A 21,088-nucleotide genomic window follows, 5' to 3' on the forward strand; every position below is an offset into this window, starting at 1 on the left:
CAACTGACTTTGGGGTGACTTTGCTGGGATGTTGATGCCTTGAAAGACTGGCAACTATCTGTGAATAATCTTTCACAGTGTAAAATGATGGACTTCAGACTACAGACTACAGGACTGTGATTGCAGCCATTACCCAACTCTCTGTGAATGGTACTCATGGCCATTGATCAGTGGGCTTTGATCAGTGGTTGTTGATCAATGGTCATGAGAATTTGCATAATTAAGATTAAGGAACTGACCTCCCAGCCCACTGTTCCTTCAGTGGGCTGTTTTCAGTCATTGTGGTGATCGTGGTTCAAGAGTTAGCAGTTCGTCTTGTAATCGGAAGGTTGCCGGTTCAAGCCCCAGCTTGGACAGTCTCGGTCGTTGTGTCCTTGGGCAAGACACTTCATCTACCTCTTACTGTCAGTCTGCCCCAGGGCAGCTGTGGCTACAACTGTAGCTGCCTCCACCAGTGTGTGAATGTGAGAGTGAATGAATAGTGGGATTGTAAAGCGCTTTGAGGGTCTCGAAAAGCGCTATAGAAATGCAATCCATTATTATTATTATTATTATTATGCAAATGTACTGTTTATAAGATTTGGGGAAACCTGCAGTCAGCTGAGATTGAAGAAGTCACTTGGATGAGTGACGAAACGTTTCTCCCACAAAACGCTACGTCCAAATGAACAGAATCAACTTTTGGAGATTTACTTAGCTGGATGATTGAGCGTGCATCAAGATGGACTTCAGATAGTGTGGAAATGGCTTTATAACCTTACAATGATTAACTGAATTTCAAGGGTTAAAGAGTATCTCAAAGTGATTAATATGTCAAAACCACTTCACCCGCAATTCTCTCAGGTGCTCTCGATGTTTTTGGGTAAAGTGACTCCTTTTTACAAACCACTGCTTAAGTTTGCGTATAGATTCTGGGCATGTGTGTGTGTCTTTGTCCCTCTCCTGACCTCACAAGTTGTCAGACTAGCTGTCTCCCTTTCTTTTATACCAATCCCCCTTTCTCTCTTACCTCTTTCCTTTCTTACTAAACATTTACTCTGAGAAGAGACTTCTTCTAACCTTATCTACAAGACAGCCCTCTGTATACACGTGTCAGTGTTAGATATCTGTACTTTTTCAAGCAGGACACACAAGTCTTTGGATTTTAACATAACATTTTGTCTAGGAAAGGAGCTTTCCTGTAGGAAGTCTACTAAATGAAAGTGCTGTTCTTAAACACTGACTGTACCAACAATAACATGGAACTTTTTAAGATGTGAGCCTGCATTAGCTCACTTCATTTTACTGCAGTACATGGTATCTCTTTGGACACAGTGCTATATATTGTGTGTGTGTGTGTGTGTGTGTGTGTGTGTGTGTGTGTGTGTGTGTGTGTGTGTGTGTGTGTGTGTGTGTGTGTGAGAGAGAGAGTCTGCTTGTATGTGAGCGCCCATATCTAATATATGGGCTCTCGAATGCATGCACTTGTATGGTGTTTAGCATTTTGCATGTAAATATGTGCACAGTAGATGTTCATAGTGTGGAGATGTGGATGTTTGGCTTGGTGCGTGAATGTGATAGGGTTTGACATTTGGCACACCACCATAACTATGTTGTTGTTCTGTATAGTTTAGCTCTCCCCAGTAGAAATAAATCTGAAATTGTTTCCTAAAAACATATTACGCCATTAGCGTGAGTGAATTTGTGTGCGTAGAAACCAGCCAATGTTTTAGACTTTCTTTTTATCATTTTCTGATTTTCCCATTTCCGACCGTCTTATTATTTTCCTATCTGAACAACAAAATAGGGCTTTTTATATCAACATAAACCACCACTATGATTTCTTTAATGACTTGTATGTTTAATCTGTTTAATCTATAATCTGCTGTAGTTAACTATTTCTTCGTCTTTCCTTCACATGATGATGCTTCGAATGAATATAAGACAAACCTAATTTATTCCAGTGTTCCCACATGCAGGAAAACATTCCATTATCATGTGTCATCCTGTTATAAACTATTCCACTTGCCAAAGACCCCAATAAATGTCATAACATCGTTTGGTCCTATTTATGTTTAAAACAGCTTTATTACACTCACCTAAAAAGATCAGTTACCCAAGAGCAAAACTATGTGTAAGTATGTACAATAATGGGGGCAATCTTTCCAAATGAAGAAAGATCATTCGTCTTTAACATCCTGTCCCAACCTTTTTAAAATAGAAAAAAAAGTATCCTTTGTGAAGGGTTGGGAGTGCAGATTGAGAGAAACAAGTCCCTATAAGGGGGGAAAGGAGAAAAGAGGACTGGAATGTCAAAATAAACTCTCATTCTGGCAAGGCTTCATAGGTAATAGATCAACATCCATTTTTCATGCTAGGAAATCTGTTTTAGGCGCTGTGCACAGTACCTCTGTTTAACTTGAGGCATCTGGATGCTGGGTTTTGCTTTAGTAGCTTAACTGAAGGGCAAGAGGAAATCAATATAGCCAGAAAACACACAGTAGACCTGCAGCAAGTCATAGAAATGTTTATGTTTATATTAAACCACAAAATTCTGAATGTTTTTTTATAATCTTGCTTCTAATAGCAACTTCTACCTCTTGTTATCCCCTACACCTCACCAAACTCCACCATCCAAATTAGTCATGTTTTTGACATCTCAGAGAAGTAAACTGTCTTTCATTCTTTTTGCAGAACACTTTCTCAAGCGTCTTTCACATGGATTATGAGGAACTGGTGAAGGACTTTACTGGTGAAGTCCTAGATGCCCCAAAAAGGTAAGAGGATCACCCTCAGCACAAGCCTGTTAAAATGGCATTCGAGTGTTAATGACTTTATGCCTTCAGGCATACTCTAGCTATTTTCATCAGTATTTTTGCAATGTTGAAAACTGTCCTTTCTCTCTCCCTAAGAGGCCTTTAGATGATGTTTGCATAATGGACACTTGCACAAAGATCTATTATCATCATGTAGAAGGAGATGTTTTGGAAGTAATGAAAGTCTTATTATGCCCCTTCAGTCACACTGAATTGATACAGTGTAGACAAGAACAAGGGGTTCAATACTCTTAAGTTTGCTGAGCTGATTTGCAGCCTGTTGGGATCTTTTTATGGTAATCCAAATTCTTCACCTGCCATGTTCCTAGATATTCAACTGCAGGATTTCAGTACAAAGCTTTTGGTCCTCATTAGCTGGGCCCTTTTGGCTTCATTGCACTGTCCTTAGGTTAAAGTTGACAGATCTTGGGTTACAACCCATTTACCATGATGATGTGGACGCTTTTACTGACTTGGAGGCCATCTGAAGCCTTTCTCAGACACCATCCATTATGAACATTGTTTTGAGATACATGTGCACTCCTATTACATCTGACAACTCAGGTGGATGATGGAGATTTTGGTTGCTGTTAGTTTGTTGTGTTCCCTGAATTAGCGGTTTTTGTGGCGTTGTAGGGCACATGGTCATATTGGTGGAAACAGCTGCCATTTCCATGAGCTGTGTGCTTGGTCTATAGCTCAGGTGGTAGAGCAGATCACCTACTAACCGGAATGTTAGATGGGAAGCACTTAGGAACAGCATAGAAAAAAGTGCTTGTGCAATTTGGTGTGAATATGTGAATGTACAAGTTGTGTAAAGCGTGTTGAGTGTTCAGATAGAGTAGAAAAGTGACATATAAGAACCAGTCCATTTAACCTGCAACTTTCCAGTTAGTACCATTGATCAATGGGGTTTGATGAGTGGTTGTTGACCAGTGGTCATGATAATTTGCATATTAATGATCGAGGAACTGACCTCACAGCCCATTGTTCATTTAGTGGGCTTGTTTCAGTCATTGTGAAAATATACTGTTGATAAGATTGGGGAAACCTGCAGTCAGCTGAGACTGAAGAAGTCACTTGGATGAGTGGCGAAAAGTTTCTCCTGCTGAAAACGCTGCGTCCAGATGAACAGAATCAACCAGTCCATTTACCATTTAACAGTCATTAGGGGTAGTCACATCCATAGCAGGACATCTCTGTCATGGTCCTGGGTCGTTGATCCAGCATTTTGTGTTCATTATTATTATTATTATTATTATTATTATTATTATTATTATTATTACATGTTTGGGGGGTTCTGTCTATATGTATTTGGGGTTGGATGTTCTAGGTCTTTGGTTATAGTTTATGCTCCCGGTTAGGTTTCGTCAGTGTATACTTCCTGTTTTACTTTGTATATCCATGTATGACTCCTCTGTGTTCAGTTTTGTGCTCTCCCTGCCTCGTCTGTGTAATTAGGATCAGCTGTGCCTCCCTCCGGTTTGCCATTTTGTGTTCCTCAGCGTGTGCATACATAGTGTCTGGTTACCTGTGTTCCCCGATGGTTCGTCTGTGTTATTCTGCGTCATTGGGTCATCTTTGCGTCTCTCTGCTCCACATTCTGCTCTCCATTTGCAGCTCTCCATCCCCTGTGTACCTCCTTATGTCTTTCCCTGCGTGTGACTTTGTGAGTTATGGTTTCGTGTTTTGTTATTATTAGTGTTCCCCAGTTTAGGTTTATGTTAAGTTCTGCCCTCGCTTTTGTTATTGTGCACTGTAAATAAACTCACTCGCACCTCCGCCGCTGTCGGCAACATTCACTCCACCACACGACTGCTGCCCCAGCCGTGACAATGTCACTCCAACTAAATAAACAATTTCATTCACAGTATTCTCAAACTTGGAGACTTGAAGACGGGTGAGTGGTAATAACAGTGTGTCCGGAAGGGATGTGACTGGGAAGGACCTAAACCCAAGTGGCGTTCTTTTATTGGACTTATGTGCTAACCACAGTTTGTCCATTATAAACACCAAATTTAACCATAAGGGTGTTCATAAGTACATGTGGCAAAAGGACAGTTGCAGGTCGACAATCAATTTTGTAAAAGCAGGTTTGCAAGCTATATTCTGGACACTAAGTGTAAACAGGCACTCAATTGTGAACTGATCATCACCTAGTGGTGAGTTGGCTCATGTGGTGAAGGAAAGGCCTGGTGCATCCAGACATATAGTGAGGGTGTACTGGCTTCATCTGGAAGAGGCCCAGTAAGCAAGGTATTCGGTTCCCACTTCCAACATGTTCTGCACCTCCTCCTGTCATGGTCCCATTTCAAATCAGATAGAGGTTGCTGGAGGTGACGGGAGCCATCAAGCTGAAGAAGAGGTTGTATGGGGGCTCGGATTGTCTGTAGAACTCTGGAGGGAGCTGGCAGGCACTGGCAGGCCAAGTGGAGTGCAGTTCTTGCAATAGCTCAAACAAAAACTCGGGTGTGGGAAGAGCTCGGTAAGGTTATGGAACAAGACTTTTGATTGGCCTTGAAATTATTCTGGTAAACCACCAAGCAACTAAGAAGTGAAAAGTAGTGCTTTACTCACACAGTGTATGATGTGCTGCTGACTTCCACTGAGCATGTATTTGGGCAGTGGAAGGAATACTTTCAGGGTCTCCTCAATCCCACTGACACATGTTCTGGAGAGGAAACAGAGTCTGGTGACGAGGGGGGGGGTGACTCGTCCATGTCAAAAAGCTTCCACTTTGATGGCCTCATCTCTGCTTTTGGTGAATAATGTGGTCCTGTCAGCTTCATTGGTTGGTGCTGACTTACACTTAATTGTCCTGGTCTGTTGGTCATGAGTCAAGGGAGAGAGGAGCAGGTGATTGAGAGATGGATTCATGAAAAAGTAGATTCTATTAATCTGGATGTAGGGTTTTTTAGTGGGAAAACTAAAATTGCTAGATGAACGGAACAAACTTTTTTGGATTTCTTTACCTGGATGATTGAGCATGCATTAAGAAACAGATGGATTTACAACCTCTGAGCAATAACAGAAAGAATTACATTTTGGATACAAAAAGCAAAAATTAGCTTTCTCCAAAGGCTAGCCGTTCCTTAGAGATAGAGTGAAAAGTTCAGTCATTCAGGATGAACTCAGAGTCACTCCTCCTCCTCACTAAAAGGAAGTAACTGAGTTGGTTTGGGCATCTGACTAGGATACCTCTTGGGTGCCTTCTGGGCAAGGTTTTCTGTGCATATCCTACTCATAGGAGTCCCCACGGTGTTAAGTGACGGCTGTGTGCAGACAGGAATAGGACCCAAGGTGCAGACTCCAGAGACAAACTTAAACCGAAACAGCTTTAATGCTGAACTCAAACATAACATAACATAACTGGAAAAAATCAAACTAAACTAACACCGGCGGACTGACAAAACACACAGCAAAATAAATGGTAGATCACGACACGGACACAGCGAAACACAGGGCTTAAATACACAGAGGGAGCAATCAGGGAATGGGTAACAGGAGGGAAACACAGCTGGGGCAAATCAGGCCTAACGAGACAAAGGAAGCAAAACACGAAATTAACATGAGACATGGACTTTCAAAGTAAAACAGGAAACATAACAGAGATGGAACAAAAGACACAGACTCACATGCAGTCACTACAACAGAGGGAACAGAGACGTGGGACCAGGGCAGACACAGACACTGACTGGACACAGGGATATAGCAGACAGGGGAGACAGCAACTAAGGATTACACAGACAGAAAACCAGAACACTAAAACTCTAACCAAACCCCACCCAGAGAACCTTAACTAAGAATAATCCTAAGACCCGTAAAGCAAAGCTAGAATATAATGAAATAACAAAATCAAAGAACCAAAAACACAAAACACTGGGTCAACGACCCAGGGACCCTCACACACGGTAGACCCAGGGAACACTGGGAAAGATTACATCTCTCAGCTGGCCAAGGAATGCCTTGATGTTCCCTCGGATGAGCTGAAACAACTGACAGGGGAACTATTGAACTGTTCTATATATGGTTTTGGTTGCTCATTAAAAGTTTGTGTACATTATGACTACTAGTGCATTCTTATGCTACGTCACTGGTTGCCTGTTAATATGATGCAATTATAATATGTCATGCATAATTAAGGTTTTGTGGGTCTAAATTGGAAGTTATTTTTGTGATATTAAAATTATATTATACATTTATAAGGTCTTACAGGTGCATAAACTTTACAAATAAGCCACTTTAGCAAGTTGTGTATATATTTGCCATGGCAGGAAAAAATTAATGATCAGTAGTTTTTATCTCTGTGTCCTGTTTGTTCTCTAGAAATGATAAAATGTCGCAAATAGTATAATGGTCATTTGTAAGGGAGAAACGGGAAAATAAGAGTCGTGAAATGATTAGAAAGGAAACACAAAGAGGTGAAGACTGAGTTCCCAACACAGGGTTAAATGGTTTTAGTATTTACAGCCAGGATGAGTAGAGGGCCATGGTACAAGGGAAAGGATTTGGGAATCTGCAGTTGTAGACTTGGGTTGCAGCCAAGAGGGGTGAATAAGAACTAATCTGATTTAAGATACAATGAGATAGAGATCCTTCCCCTTTACTCCCTCCCACTCACTCGTCTTTTGGCATGCTGCTCTCTAGGGCGGCCTGACCTCCACAGTTGCTATGTAGCATCTAAAATTCAATCTTAATCTCATCCTAAGCAATACAATTGGATTGCATGTTTGTATTTGTGTGTGTGTGTGTGTGTGTGTGTGTGTGTGTGTTTGTGTGTGCAGTTAAGTGTGCATTCACTACATTTTCTGTGTATCAACATATCCATATATAACCTATGCATATATGTTAGTGCTTTATGTGATTTTGATTAGTCAGTTTGGTTTGCCTGGGGTAAGAAGAAGAAAAAGAGGTATGCTATAGTTTGATGGACTGCATATTTATAGGAGAAGTGAGAATAAGATTTTATACTAATAAGAAGCAGATAAAATTGGATTTTAGTTTCTGATAAGTTTCTAATTAATGACAAGTTTCTGAAAATAAACTCTGCATGAAGTGCAGCCATATCAGCTTGCAGCCATGGATAAGTGTAAAGAGCTCACTGAGATTGAGTGTGGTACTATAACGGGATGCTATTCCTAGATATTGTGCTATCAACTTTCTAAATAGTATTACTGCAAAGTGAAAGTATTTAGGAGGCATAGTACCTCAGACACAAGGCTGAAACCCACATAAAATGACAGAGCATTATTGTCAAGTGCTGAGTCATATAGTGCATAAAATTCACCAACACTCTGCTGCTAAGAGAAGTGTGAAACCCCAAAAGTAGGGATATTACTATTTTCCACCAAAAAACATTAAAAATGTAGCTTTATGAAAATAAATACAATATGACAGAACAAACCAACTCAATAAGTAAAATATTAATACAGAAAAGTTAGGAGCTTAATAAATTAAGATCTAAATATGATTCAATAGGGAGCTTAAAATGAATGCAGGTATTGTGGTAGTAAATATACAGTACATGAACGTAGATAAAACTTTAACCAAACTTTAAAGTAGTTCCTTAACTTTAACGTAACTCTTTAATTCTGTGATATTATTTAGTAATGTGTGTATTTTTTATTGCATATTTCATAAACATTCCTAACTGTAAAATTGCAATATAAGCAAACAAATGAAGCCTGAATATAACATGCTATGTAATGTATTAACACTGCAGTTTGTAGACCCAATTTGAAGCTAATCTACATAAGAAAATATACAGCTCAAGAATCGAGAGGAAAGCTCAAATCACACATGAGATTTTGACTGAAATATTCAAGTTGAAAAATATTTTATGGCGTGGACAACAAATTGATGTGACAACATTACATATATTTCCTACAATATACAAGTTTAAGTTTTTTTTTTTAACAAAGAAGTCAAATTATTTTGAATTCAGCTATGCTACTCCAAATAAAAATCAAAAGCATGTCATGCACTACTCAACGACTCACTACAACGTTTTTGAAAATTAATTTAAAATCTGAACCACATATTTGTGGGTTAATTCCAAATATTAGGAGGGGCCAAAGCTCTTTGTGCTGAGAATCACAACAAGAAAGGCATGTCATAAGATTCTGAGAAATGGAATAACACACTGATTAATGTTCATAGGATTTGGTGACGATAATAATGTAAGTGGTCTTTAAATGTAACCTTAATGCATTTAAAATAAAGAAAACTAAAAATACAGAGAATTCATGGTTTGGTATATTTTTATTTTATTATTATTAAAGATCAGGTAATACATAAAACATGCTTTTGATCAGACTTTAATCACTTTTTCCATTACTTTTCCCATTCTGTGTCTCTTAGCTATATCTTTATAGCTAAGACACAGCTAGGACACAGTAAAGGAAAGTTTGGTGAAACAAATGGACCTGTGAGTTTCAAAACAGAGTTTTAACATCCTTTTCTTGTGTGTGACTGATTTAAACCCAACGCACAGATATTCTTCTTACTAGGTCTTTTATTTTTTAGATATTCTGCTCTCCAGGCCTCCTATTTTTGTGTCTGAAATTGAAATAATTGGTAGATGGACCAGACACAAACCAGACCTTGCCTTGTCTTCTATAGGGTCTCATTTTGTATATCCCACTTTCATTCCAGTTTCTCCTAATCTAATAATTCTGTTTAAATGCTGCTGTGTGTATGTGCTAGATTTCCTCTGGGACAGCTGCGAAATGGCAAAAATGAGCAACTCCATCTGGGCCGATGTGGGAAGGGAGGGAGGAGCAGTGCAGGATGTTAGCTTTGACTGTCTGGAACTGCTGGAGGCTTTTTATAGTGACATTAACTGCCACGGCTGTGGCTTCCCAGTGACACGAAATCTTTTTCGCTAAAGCTGGAAGTTCAGTCATGCTGAACTGATGCTGTAGATACAGCTCACAGGAATGGCAGGCAGATGATTTCAAGCAGACAAAGTGGGACAATGAAGTTTGTGTGGGTCTGGAGCTTGATTGTTGCCCGGAATCAAAACCCAAAATTTTCTGTCATGGTTTACATGATGCCGGCAGGTTTTCTATGACCTTGTTTAAGTCAGTCACAGGGCAAGGGAGAGGAAGGGTGGATTTTAGTGTGGATTTCAGTTTGAGTGATTAAACCCAAACACAAATGCACATAGTCTGCTCCTTTTCCATCTGTGTGTGGGTGTATACTGAGGTCACTTTGGATAGGACACATTGAGGTAATTAGCTTGAAGGATCAAATTTATCCAAATTTAAAGGCCTACCATGCATTAAATCTTGGAAATCAAAGAAAAACACTAAAAGACTCACTTTTACTTGAGTAAACGAATGACTATCAGAGACTTAAACACTCCATTGTGCTACAAATCTGCACACACATACACACTACAAAATTCATGTTTTAATGTTAAATGTTCTATTTTTGCTCTTAATAAAAAACTAGACAAATAATTTAAGTAAGTAACTTCAAGGGCCAAATACATTATATTTCTTTATGTCAATATAGTAGGGGTGTCGTGGACCGCAAGTGGCCCCCGGGCCACGAGTTTGAGACTCCTGCTCTAGTAGAACCAGGCTTAGGGAGAGGCAGACATCTGCTGTGTTGGGAGGAATTTGCCAATAAGTGTACTTCAGGTCTACTTCACTGGATGGTTAAGAGTGTAAAGAGTCTCAGAATCTGTGGGCACAGTTGGCTGGAATCACTTGCCCATAATTTTACCTCTAACCCTAGCCAGCCAATGGAAGAACACCCACTGGTTGAGGAATGTCTTCTCCTGGTCCACAGAGATGTTCACTTGCCCTAGTGCCCCATATTAATCATTTGCCAGTAAAGCCTTGCATAATGTATAATGGGCTTCTAAATAGTTCAAAACACAAAATACATCAATATTCAGTTTTTTGTTTTTTATTTATTTATTTATTAATCAATTGTTGTTTTTTGGGTCACGGCCTCCCTGATCTGAACCCGAGCGGTGCTCTGTTATTGGACTTCTGTGCTAACCACAGTTTGGCCATAACGAACACCCTGTTCGAACATAAGAGTGTCCATAAGTGCACGTGGCACCAGGACGCTCTAGGCCGTAGGTCGATGATCGATTTTGTAATCGTATCAGCAGACCTGCGACCATATGTTCTGGACACTCGGGTAAAGAGAGGGGCTGAGCTGTCAACTGATCACCACCTGGTGGTGAGTTGGATCAGGTGGCGGGGGAGGACGCTGGACAGACCTGGTGCACCTAAACGCGTAGTGAGGGTGTGCTGGGAACGTCTAGCAGAGGCCCCAGTCCGCGAGATCTTCAACGCACACCTCCGGCAGAGCTTCGACAGCATTCCGAGGGAGACTGGGGACATTGAGTCCGAATGGACCATGTTCAGAGTCTCCATTGCCGAAGCTGCTGCATTGAGCTGCGGCCGCAAGGTGGTGGGTGCCTGCCGTGGTGGTAATCCCCGAACCAAATGGTGGACACCAGAGGTGAAGGGAGCCACCAGGCTGAAGAAGGAGTCCTATCGGGCTTGGTTAGCCTGTGGGACTCCGGAGGCAGCCGACAGGTATCGACAGGCCAAGCGGAATGCGGCTCGGGCAGTGGCTGAAGCAAAAACTCGGGTGTGGGAGGAGTTCGGAGAGGCCATGGAAAAAGACTTTCGGACTGCCTCGAAGAGATTCTGGCAAACCGTCAGACGTCTCAGGAGGGGAAAGCGGTGCTCTACCTGCACTGTGTATAGTGCTGGCGGAGCGCTGCTGACGTTGACTGAGAAAATTGTCAGGCGGTGGAAGGAATACTTCGAGGACCTCCTTAATCCCACTGACACGTCTTCCGAGGAGGAAGCAGAGTCTGGGGATGAGGGGAATGACCCGCCAATTTCCGGGGGCGAGGTCACTGAGGCAGTTAAACAACTCCTTGGTGGCAGAGCCCCTGGTGTTGATGAGGTCCGCCCCGAGTTCCTGAAGGCTCTGGACATTGTAGGGCTGTCCTGGTTGACACGCCTCTGCAATGTTGCGTGGAGATCAGGGGCAGTACCTGTGGACTGGCAGACCGGGGTGGTGGTCCCCATCTTTAAGAAAGGGGACCGGAGGGTGTGTTCCAACTACAGGGGGATCACACTCCTCAGCCTCCCTGGGAAAGTCTATGCCAGGGTGCTGGAAAGGAGAGTTCGTCCGTTAGTCGAACCTCGGATACAGGAGGAACAATGCGGTTTTCGTCCTGGTCGCGGAACACTGGACCAGCTCTTTATCCTCTCCAGGATACTTGAGGGTGCATGGGAGTTTGCCCAACCAGTCTACATGTGTTTTGTGGACTTGGAGAAGGCATTCGACCGTGTCCCTCGGGGTGTCCTGTGGGAGGTGTTGCGGGAATATGGGGTGTCTGGCCCATTGCTACGGGCCATTCGATCCCTATACAACCGTTGCAAGAGCTTGGTTCGCATTGCCGGCAATAAGTCGGACTCGTTCCCGGTGGGTGATGGGCTTCGCCAGGGCTGCCCTTTGTCTCCGGTTCTGTTCATAATTTTTATGGACAGGATTTCTAGGCGCAGCCAAGTGGCGGAGGGCTTTCGCTTTGGTGGCCTCAGAATCTCATCTCTGATTTTTGCAGATGATGTGGTTCTGTTGGCTTCATCGGGTGAAGGCCTCCAGCTCGCACTGGAACGGTTCGCAGCCGAGTGTGAAGCAGCGGGAATGAGGATCAGCACCTCCAAATCTGAGGCCATGGTTCTCAGCCGGAAAAGGGTGGAGTGCCCACTCCGGGTCGGGGATGAGTTCCTGCCACAAGTGGAGGAGTTCAAGTATCTCGGGGTCTTGTTCGCGAGTGATGGGAGAAGGGAGCCGGAGATCGACAGACGGATTGGGGCTGCAGCTGCAGTAATGCGGACGCTGCACCGGTCCGTCGTGGTGAAGAGGGAGCTGAGTGTAAAAGCGAAGCTCTCAATTTACCGGTCGATCTACGTCCCTACCCTCACCTATGGCCACGAGCTGTGGGTAGTGACCGAAAGAACGAGATCGCGGATACAAGCGGCAGAAATGAGCTTCCTCCGAAGGGTGGCTGGCCTCTCCCTTAGAGATAGGGTGAGAAGTTCGGCCATCCAGGAGGGGCTCAGAGTAGAGCAGCTGCTGCTCCACATCGAAAGGAGCCAGCTGAGGTGGTTCGGGCATCTGACAAGGATGCCCCCTGGGCGCCTCCTGGGTGAGGTGTTCCAGGCATGTCCCACCGGGAGGAGGCCCCGGGGCAGACCCAGGACACGCTGGAGAGATTATATCTCTCGGCTGGCCTGGGAACGCCTTGGTATTCCCCCGGATAAGCTGGAGGAGGTGGCTGGGGAGAGGGAGGTCTGGGCCTCTTTGCTTAGGCTGCTGCCCCCGCGACCCGGCCCCGGACAAAGCGGATGAAGATGGATGGATGGATGGATGTTTTTTGGGTCATCCACAGGATTTTTCTGCTGGATTATTTGAAAGAAAATTGGAAAATTCACAAGTAGGCGTAGATTTCACTGTACTTTGTTGGACATTAATAGCAGATTAACACAACGGATGCAAAGACTATGCAATGCTCTTAAAAGTTAGTTAAAGAACCAAATTCTTTAACTAACTTTTACCACATGAACATGAAACCAGCCAGTGTTTGTGTCCACTTTTTTGACAGTGTTACAGCAAAGAAATAATTTAACACTATAAAGCTATATAGTAATCTACCGGAGATGGAACGGTCTCACCTTACTACACAACAACAGCAACGGGACTTGAGGCTAACCTCAAAACTGCTTTCACCTTGCTGTCTGATCACCCCATTTTTTTCTGCTTCCTTTGAGATTTAAGCTTCTCTCTTGCCAAGGTTGTGGTCTTTGGCAGGGATAGCTCAGTTGAGGCAGGAATAGCTCGGTAAGGAGAGTGGTGGTCCCATGATCGGAACATCGGGGTTTCAAATCTCCTAAACAGCTACTCTGAGGTACCCCTGAGCAAAGTACCTACACGCTGCTCCTCAGGCGCTAGATTCGGTGGCTTCTCACTGCTTTACTGAGTGAATGGGTTAAATGCAGAGAGGAATTTCCCCACAGGGATCAAGAAAGTATACAATTTTTATTTATTTATTTTGAGTTTCTCATTTTAAGGACGTAAGAGATTATATTTCTGTCCTTAACCTGATCCATTTCCTCCCAAGTCTCCCTCTAGTAAACCTCTGACCTGATGGGCAAACAGAAACACAAAAGGTGAAAAACCTGTAGAAACCTGAGGAAACTTACAATAGACAAACAGGAGAAGGTCTACCAGGTCTGTAAAAGGTTTACCTGTACAGTTATGACAGATAGTCTTGTCTGATCATCAACTGATGCTAAATGCTCTGGTCTTGGCACATAACACAAAACCAGAAGCTCTGTATATCTTAACTGGACAAACTGATATGACCTATCTACACCCATTATAATAGACTACTTCTGCTGTTTCCTTTGGCTGGGTTATGTTTCCCTTGTGTGAAGTAGATAAGTTTGCTAGATCTAGTCTAAGAAAATGAATTACTGAAATACTCCTTGACCCAAATCGTTATCAGCTATTTTGAAACAAAAAAAAGACACTTTTTATCCATAACAAGAACTCCATAAAGCAAATGAACTGTACAATAGAAAATGCAAATGCTATTTATGGTCTCCTCACAACAATGATAAGAAAACTAAACTGGGCCAATATGGCATGTTTGTTAATAGAGGGATACACATGTTAATGTGATCTCTGGTCTCCCACTCAGAGACACAGGACTCCGAGCATCCAGCATTCAGACGGCTACCTGAGGACACTCATGTGAGAGAAAATCTGCTCACACAGATATGTAGAACCAAATACTGTCAATAAGACAGTATTTGGACAGTTAAACTTGTCAGGTAGTGATTTCCAGCTGGTGAAAATGCAAGCTCCATGAACACGCACATATATGGATTCCAGCTGCTTTGATGTTGCATTAACTGGCATTACCGGGCATTTTGACTAGAGACCGGCCTACCAGGTATTAAAGCCATAAACTCCACCTAAACTTGGTTTATATCTGACCCAGATAGACTGCAGGTCATAACTTCTCACCTGAAGTTCAGTTCACCCGACACTCGGACCGGCGGCTGCCTCGAGTCTCTCCTCTTGCCTCCCCTTTCTCTCATCCACCCGCTGGCCTCCACCACTTGCTAATGTTACTGAATCTGTGGAAGCTACGCCATAGCCACCACCAAACAACTGAGTTGTTTTTACACACCGACCGGCATCTGGCCAATCCACCACCTTTCATTGTTTATACCGTTACAAAAAAATAAATAAAAAAATCATCGGCCCACCGAGCAAGCAGCCTGGTATGCCTGATGGCCAGTCCAGCTATGGCCGTGCCATCAGTTAACCCTTCGCGTGCCACAGGTTGCCGACCCCTGCTTTAGATAGAGCACTCTGAGATACTAGCCTAGGACAAGAGCTTCCATCATCCAAGACCGTTCTCGTCCATGATGCATTCACACTCGGTCTTCACGGAAGGTCTACTTTGCGCAGTCTCCTCTGAACAGTTGATTTAGAGATGTAACTGCTGCTGGAACTCTGTGTGGCATTTATCTGGGCTCTAATCTCAGATGCTGGTGATTTCTGAGGCTGGTGACTGAGATGAACTTCTCAGCAGCAGAGGTGACTCTTGGTCTTCCTTTCGTTTGGTGGTCCTCGTGTGAGCCAGTTTGGTTGTAGTGCTTGATGGTTTTTGCAACTGCACTTGGGGACACATTCAAGTTTAGCAACTTTCCGGACTGACTGACTGTTCCCATCTTCCCATTAAGAAGGCAAAAAATTCCACAAATGAGTCCTGACAAGGCACACCTGTGAAGTGAAAACCGTTTCAGCTGACTATGTCATGAAGCTCATTGAAAGAGGGCCGAGGGTTTGTAGTGCTGTCAACTAAGGAAAAAAAACATATTTAGGGGCGATCGTGGCTCAAGAGTTGTCAGTTCGTCTTGTAACCGGAAGGTTGCCGGTTCGAGCCCCGGCTTGGATAGTCTCGGTCGTTGTGTCTTTGGGCAAGACACTTCACCTACCGCCTACTGGTGTTGGGCAGAAGGGCTGATGGTGCAATATGGCAGCCTCGCTTCTGTCAGTCTGCCCCAGGGCGGCTGTGGCTACAACTGTAGCTGCCTCCACCAGTGTGTGAATGTGAGAGTGAATGAGTAGTGGAATTGTAAAGCGCTTTGAGGGTCTCGAAAAGCGCTATATAAATGCAATCCATTATTATATTTAGAGTTATTTATCAATTTCTTCTTTGCTACATAATTCCATATATCTTTCCGCATATATTAGATGTCTGTAGTACATATCTACAATGTAGAAAGTAGCTAAAATGAAGAAAAAACATAAATGAAAGAGCACATTAAATGTTTATATACTGTCCAGTATGGTGCAGAAACGTAAATAAAGACTTTCCAGTGATCCACGTTCACTGTTGACTATAAGGAAAAATCTGTAAGGTCCATCCTTGATCATTTTCATAATATAATTGCTAGATTTCATCAAAACATGCTTAACAGTTTGTGTCTCTCATCATGGGGTCCTTTCTGTCATTTGCTAACACATGCTCATATTCCCTCCCAGTCTTACTCACACACCACTTACACCACAGCACTACAGCCAAAATCCATTGGCTTTAACTTTAGCTGACTTTAAGCTTGTGCCATGTTTATATATCCTTTTTCCATCATTTCTCATGCAGTATTATAGCTGGACTCTGTGGTTAAACTTGGAGAGACAAAAGATAACAAACAGGGTTATTAAGTGGTGACAGACATGACTGATGGCTTTAGCTCCCAGGTCTGAGCCAGGGCACACTGAACTTAGGTGCGGCTCTCTAGCTCCCCTAGTTTTTATTAGCCAGCAGCTATTTTATTATTCAGTGCTGTTAGCCTAGAGCAGGGGTCGGCAACCTGCAGCTCTTTAGTCTTTAGACTGCGGCTCCTTGGTTTGAGAAAATAAATTGTAAAAGTATTTAGCTGAAGTGTATTTTATTTGTGTTAGTTCTTTTTATTTATTTATTTTTTATTTAACTTGTAGTTCTAAATTGGAAGATTATCATGATCTTGAAATATAAAGTAGTACTATGTATAAATACATAGTAGTGTGCCACTACTATGTCAAAGTTGATACTATACATACTACTTAACTGCTTGTTGCTAATTTTGGCTGTTGAAAATACTCAGGGCTGCTGTTACTTCTAAAAGTCAAAGTACTGATACAGCACCACAAAGTCCCCCCTAGTAGAATTAATAGAAAAGGTTGCGCATTTTAAGAAAAAAAAAACTATTAATTGAGGAAGCAAAAATACTTAATACACATTATGCATGCATATTATGCCATGACCACCACATAATAAATGTTGCCACCCCATAACCAGTAGCAAAGTATGATAGAAACTGCATACTAGAACTAATAACTGTTATTTCTCTGCCAGAAATATTAAAATTGATACAAGGCAGAATCCATTTTATGTTGTTTATCCCAAATTCTGACCCTCCCTATTGCAACAGAGACTCATCAACCCAGAGAATGTCTTTCCTATCCTCTGTTGCATAATTTTGGTGAGATGCTCTTCTGCATATCTTGAATGTGTTTTGCTTTCCTATAAACTCAAAGTCATCTGGGTATTCTCCTCTGACCTCTGGCATCAATAAGGCATTTTCTCCCGGACAATTGCTTCTTACTGGATATTTTCTATTTTTTTGATCATTCTCTGTATAACTTGGATAGTTGTGTGGGAAAATCCCAGTAGGTCAGTGGTTTCTGAAAAACTCTGGTTAGAACAACCATGCCACATTCAAAATCACTCAAGTCCCCTTCTTTTTCCAATCTGTTGCTTGGGAGATCTTTTGATATCAGCGTCCCTCAATTCATTGAGTTGATTGGCTTATTACGCATTTGTGTTAATAAGTAGATGAACTGGATATACCTAACAAAGTTGCTGGTAAATGTATAAGAAATTATAAGAGTGACCGAAAAATGTGTCTTCTGCTTTCAGTGATATGTGGGCCTATGTGATAAACCGTTCTACCATAGCAGTTTTTGGACAAAGCTGTGTCTGTTAAAAGAAATGCTTTTTTAAAAATGGTCGTCAGGCACATTTACTTAACCGCCCACATCTTGTTTATTTACCTTTTCACAAACAGTAATGTAGAACTTTCAGTTTTTGGTTTTAAGTGCAGTTAAATGGTGTAAATATTTCCTGACAAACACCAGTTTCACCATCTGCCCAACAGGCTGCCAGCAGGGTGGTGGCAAACCTGGCAGGGTAATAAATCCCACTCCACCCCCCAAATGTATTTTTTTAACATCTGTTTTACATTTCATTTGGAGCACTTGAAACCAACAACATTAGTCAGGTTGTTGGTAGCTGTACATTTAAACAGAGCCTTTTAGACGAATCCAGCTCCAACTGGGAGCTAATATGGTCAGTGCATTGCAGTCAGCGACAAAACACAGGCTGCAAAGCCAGTCAAATTAACAGTCACATGGCAGAGATGGTCCCAGTCATGATGGAATTATCATGACTGGGACCATAATGTTTCAGCTCTTTTTTAGTCTTAAACCCTTGAAATGCAAATGTTTTAACATTTTATACAGTTGTTGATTGTGCAACAACTGTATAAAATGTTAAAACATTTGCATTTCAAGGGTTTAAGACTAAAAAAGAGCTGAAACATTCCAAGAAGCGGAAATAAATACAAACATTGTGGTTTGTATTTATTTCCGCTTCTTGGAAAATGTCTTCATTTTGGGGGAATATTATGCCTTTTCTCTTTTGTGTTTTATGTTTGGTTTTGAGGATAGCCCTTCTATGGTATCATAGTGTCCACAAGGGTTCAATGGATTATTCCAAGTGAGCTTGATACTAAATGCTTAGTTGTGAAGCTCTTTCTCTTTGTGTGTTTCTTCTCAGGGGCCACGATAACAGCCAGATTAACTATATGTACGCCCAGTATGTTAAAAACACCATGCAGCCTCTGAACATTGCCGATGTCACCAAGGACCAGCGCTTTCCTTGGACGGTCTGTACTCTTTTCTTTTCTTTTTTCTCTCTTTTTTTCCTTTTCCAAAAGTGAGTAATTATCCATCTTTTTCTCACAGAGTGAAAACCCAGCTCACTCCAGCAATCAGATAAAGAGTTTGCTCTGCACTCCCATCAGGAATGGCAAGAAGGACAAAGTCATTGGTAGGCTTTGCTTTGTTGCCCGAATACAATGTTAGCATTGAAAGCATTAGCAGTTAGAAAGTAATATTGTGTTCTATGTCCAGATACATAAAAGGGAATAATAATTGTATATATTTTTTTGATAATGTAATCAGGAAAAGATTTTTGCATTACAGCATGTACTGTAGACAAAGTGGCTTATCACTGTCTTCAATTAATACCTTAGTTTTGTTTTTCTTTAAAAGTAATATAAATTATTTCTGTTTTGTGAAGCTATAGCATTAGCTAACCTTAGATTTTATGAGTTGCACCCTGAGTCAGTTGCATGCATGCAAGGAGAATACTAATGGCCTTACAATTAGTGTAGACTTTGACCATTATCCTACTCAAAACAAATGAAAGCATAAAGTTAAATTGAAAGCTTTGAAATAACTGACTAACTGGTAGCATTGTAGAAGTGCTTGTGTTTTGTGCTTGCAGGGACATTCTCCTGGTACTATGGTTTCCATTTTAAAACATGCTTGTTTGTTTTTTATTAATTACATAACACAGAATGATAATAAGATTTGGACAGTACAGATCCTGCATTAATATGGAAGCAATCCCTAAGAAATTCTGATCAGAGAGGGTTTTTTCTCAGCAAGTTTTTCTCAAGATCGTTCTTACCTAAATTATTAGCTAGTTGTTTGTTAGTTGGTACAAACCATCATGAGATGGGATAACTATGGGCAAACTCATGACCCTGAGTCAGATGTTAGGTATTTACAGATTTTGTTGGACGTTGTTCATTGACTCCAATTCTGGAAGAATGAACTGATCCAATGACAAGATAAAATTGTTGTTATTCTAAAGCTCATAATCTTACCTGAAGGTTTGCTGAACTAACCTTTATATTAAGGCCTATTTAAAGTGAAGTGTTCTATACTAGACATTACCAAATATAAACAGTAATGTGTTTGTGTTTGCATGTAGGTGTTTGTCAGTTGGTGAACAAAATAGATGAAGTGTCAGGCAGCGTCAAGGCATTCAACAGAAATGATGACCAGTTCCTGGAGGCGTTTGCCATTTTCTGTGGTCTCGGCATCCAAAACACACAGATGTATGAAACCGTAGAGAGAGCTATGGCCAAGCAAGAGGTCACGCTGGAGGTGAGTCAAGCATAAACTAGGGCTGCTACAAACGATTGTTTTGATAGTTGACTAGTCACGGATTATTTTTGTGATTAGTTGGCTAATCAGATCATGCATCCATTGGACGTAAAATGTACAGCTTATTGCACCAGCAGCATCTGCTCTTATATAACTATTATTAGCTTACAGCTTTAAGTGTTTAAGGTATGTGCTAACTAAAAATAAAGACAAGATGATAATTTATTAAATTTTAATGAAATTTGCAGATTGTTTCAGTGGAGTTTAATAAACTCAGCCGTATGCTCCTTGCTATCTAACATATAACAGGACACCGGAGTATATTCTCGAGCATCTCACACTTCTGATAATCAGTTGTCTGCTTGACGTTTATTCAGCTGTGTGAAAACTTAATGTAATAACTTTAATCTCAGCCAAACCGATTTACTCAGGAGCAAATAAATTACTGAAAAAAGCCAAACAATAACATTTCTAAGTTATCTAAGTGTATTATATATCATGTTTAACCTGAGTAGCGAAAAATGGCGGTGGGTTTGAAAACGATTTCCCGGGAGTCCGGTGTTCTCACCGGCTCTAGTGAGCCTTGAACCCCAGCTAGCATCAAGCTGGTGGGTAACAGACGTCTCCGAAAACGTTGGAGCGCTTTTGAAAATATGTGGTGTCTTGATAAACTGAGCAGATATTTGAAGTTTACACAGCTACATTCTTGCCTGAAAGAATAATAAGAGTAATATTAAAACTAAGGAGCTGCCGCCATTGTTGGAAACTGAGCAGGACTGCGCTATGAAGGATGGGCCACGAAGTATATACCCGACCCATCCTTCAGATCTGGGGAAATGAAGGGCGCAATTGTCGGCCGCATTTGTCGGAGTCTTCGAATGTGGACAGTCTTCGTCGTGTCGCTGTAACATAAACGCCCTACTAATGCGGGCACAGGAGGATGCGGTTCCTTA

General features: G+C 41.7%; 1 protein-coding gene across 1 annotated transcript in view; it reads left to right on the top strand.

Moving 5' to 3' along the window:
- pde5ab (phosphodiesterase 5A, cGMP-specific, b) overlaps positions 1-21,088 on the top strand; it is a 72,749-nt gene that overhangs the window by 25,828 nt on the left and 25,833 nt on the right. The window contains exons 8-11 of the mRNA XM_085351136.1: positions 2,674-2,756; positions 18,736-18,844; positions 18,924-19,008; positions 19,960-20,135. Of these exons, the coding sequence (XP_085207262.1) occupies positions 2,674-2,756; positions 18,736-18,844; positions 18,924-19,008; positions 19,960-20,135 (453 nt within the window). The remainder of the gene's footprint in view (positions 1-2,673; positions 2,757-18,735; positions 18,845-18,923; positions 19,009-19,959; positions 20,136-21,088) is intronic.

Source organism: Diplotaxodon limnothrissa, linkage group LG3 (genome assembly GCF_057381915.1).
Source record: "Diplotaxodon limnothrissa isolate DT_005_m linkage group LG3, D_limnothrissa_male_GT1.1, whole genome shotgun sequence".
Classification (NCBI taxonomy): Eukaryota; Metazoa; Chordata; class Actinopteri; order Cichliformes; family Cichlidae; genus Diplotaxodon; species Diplotaxodon limnothrissa.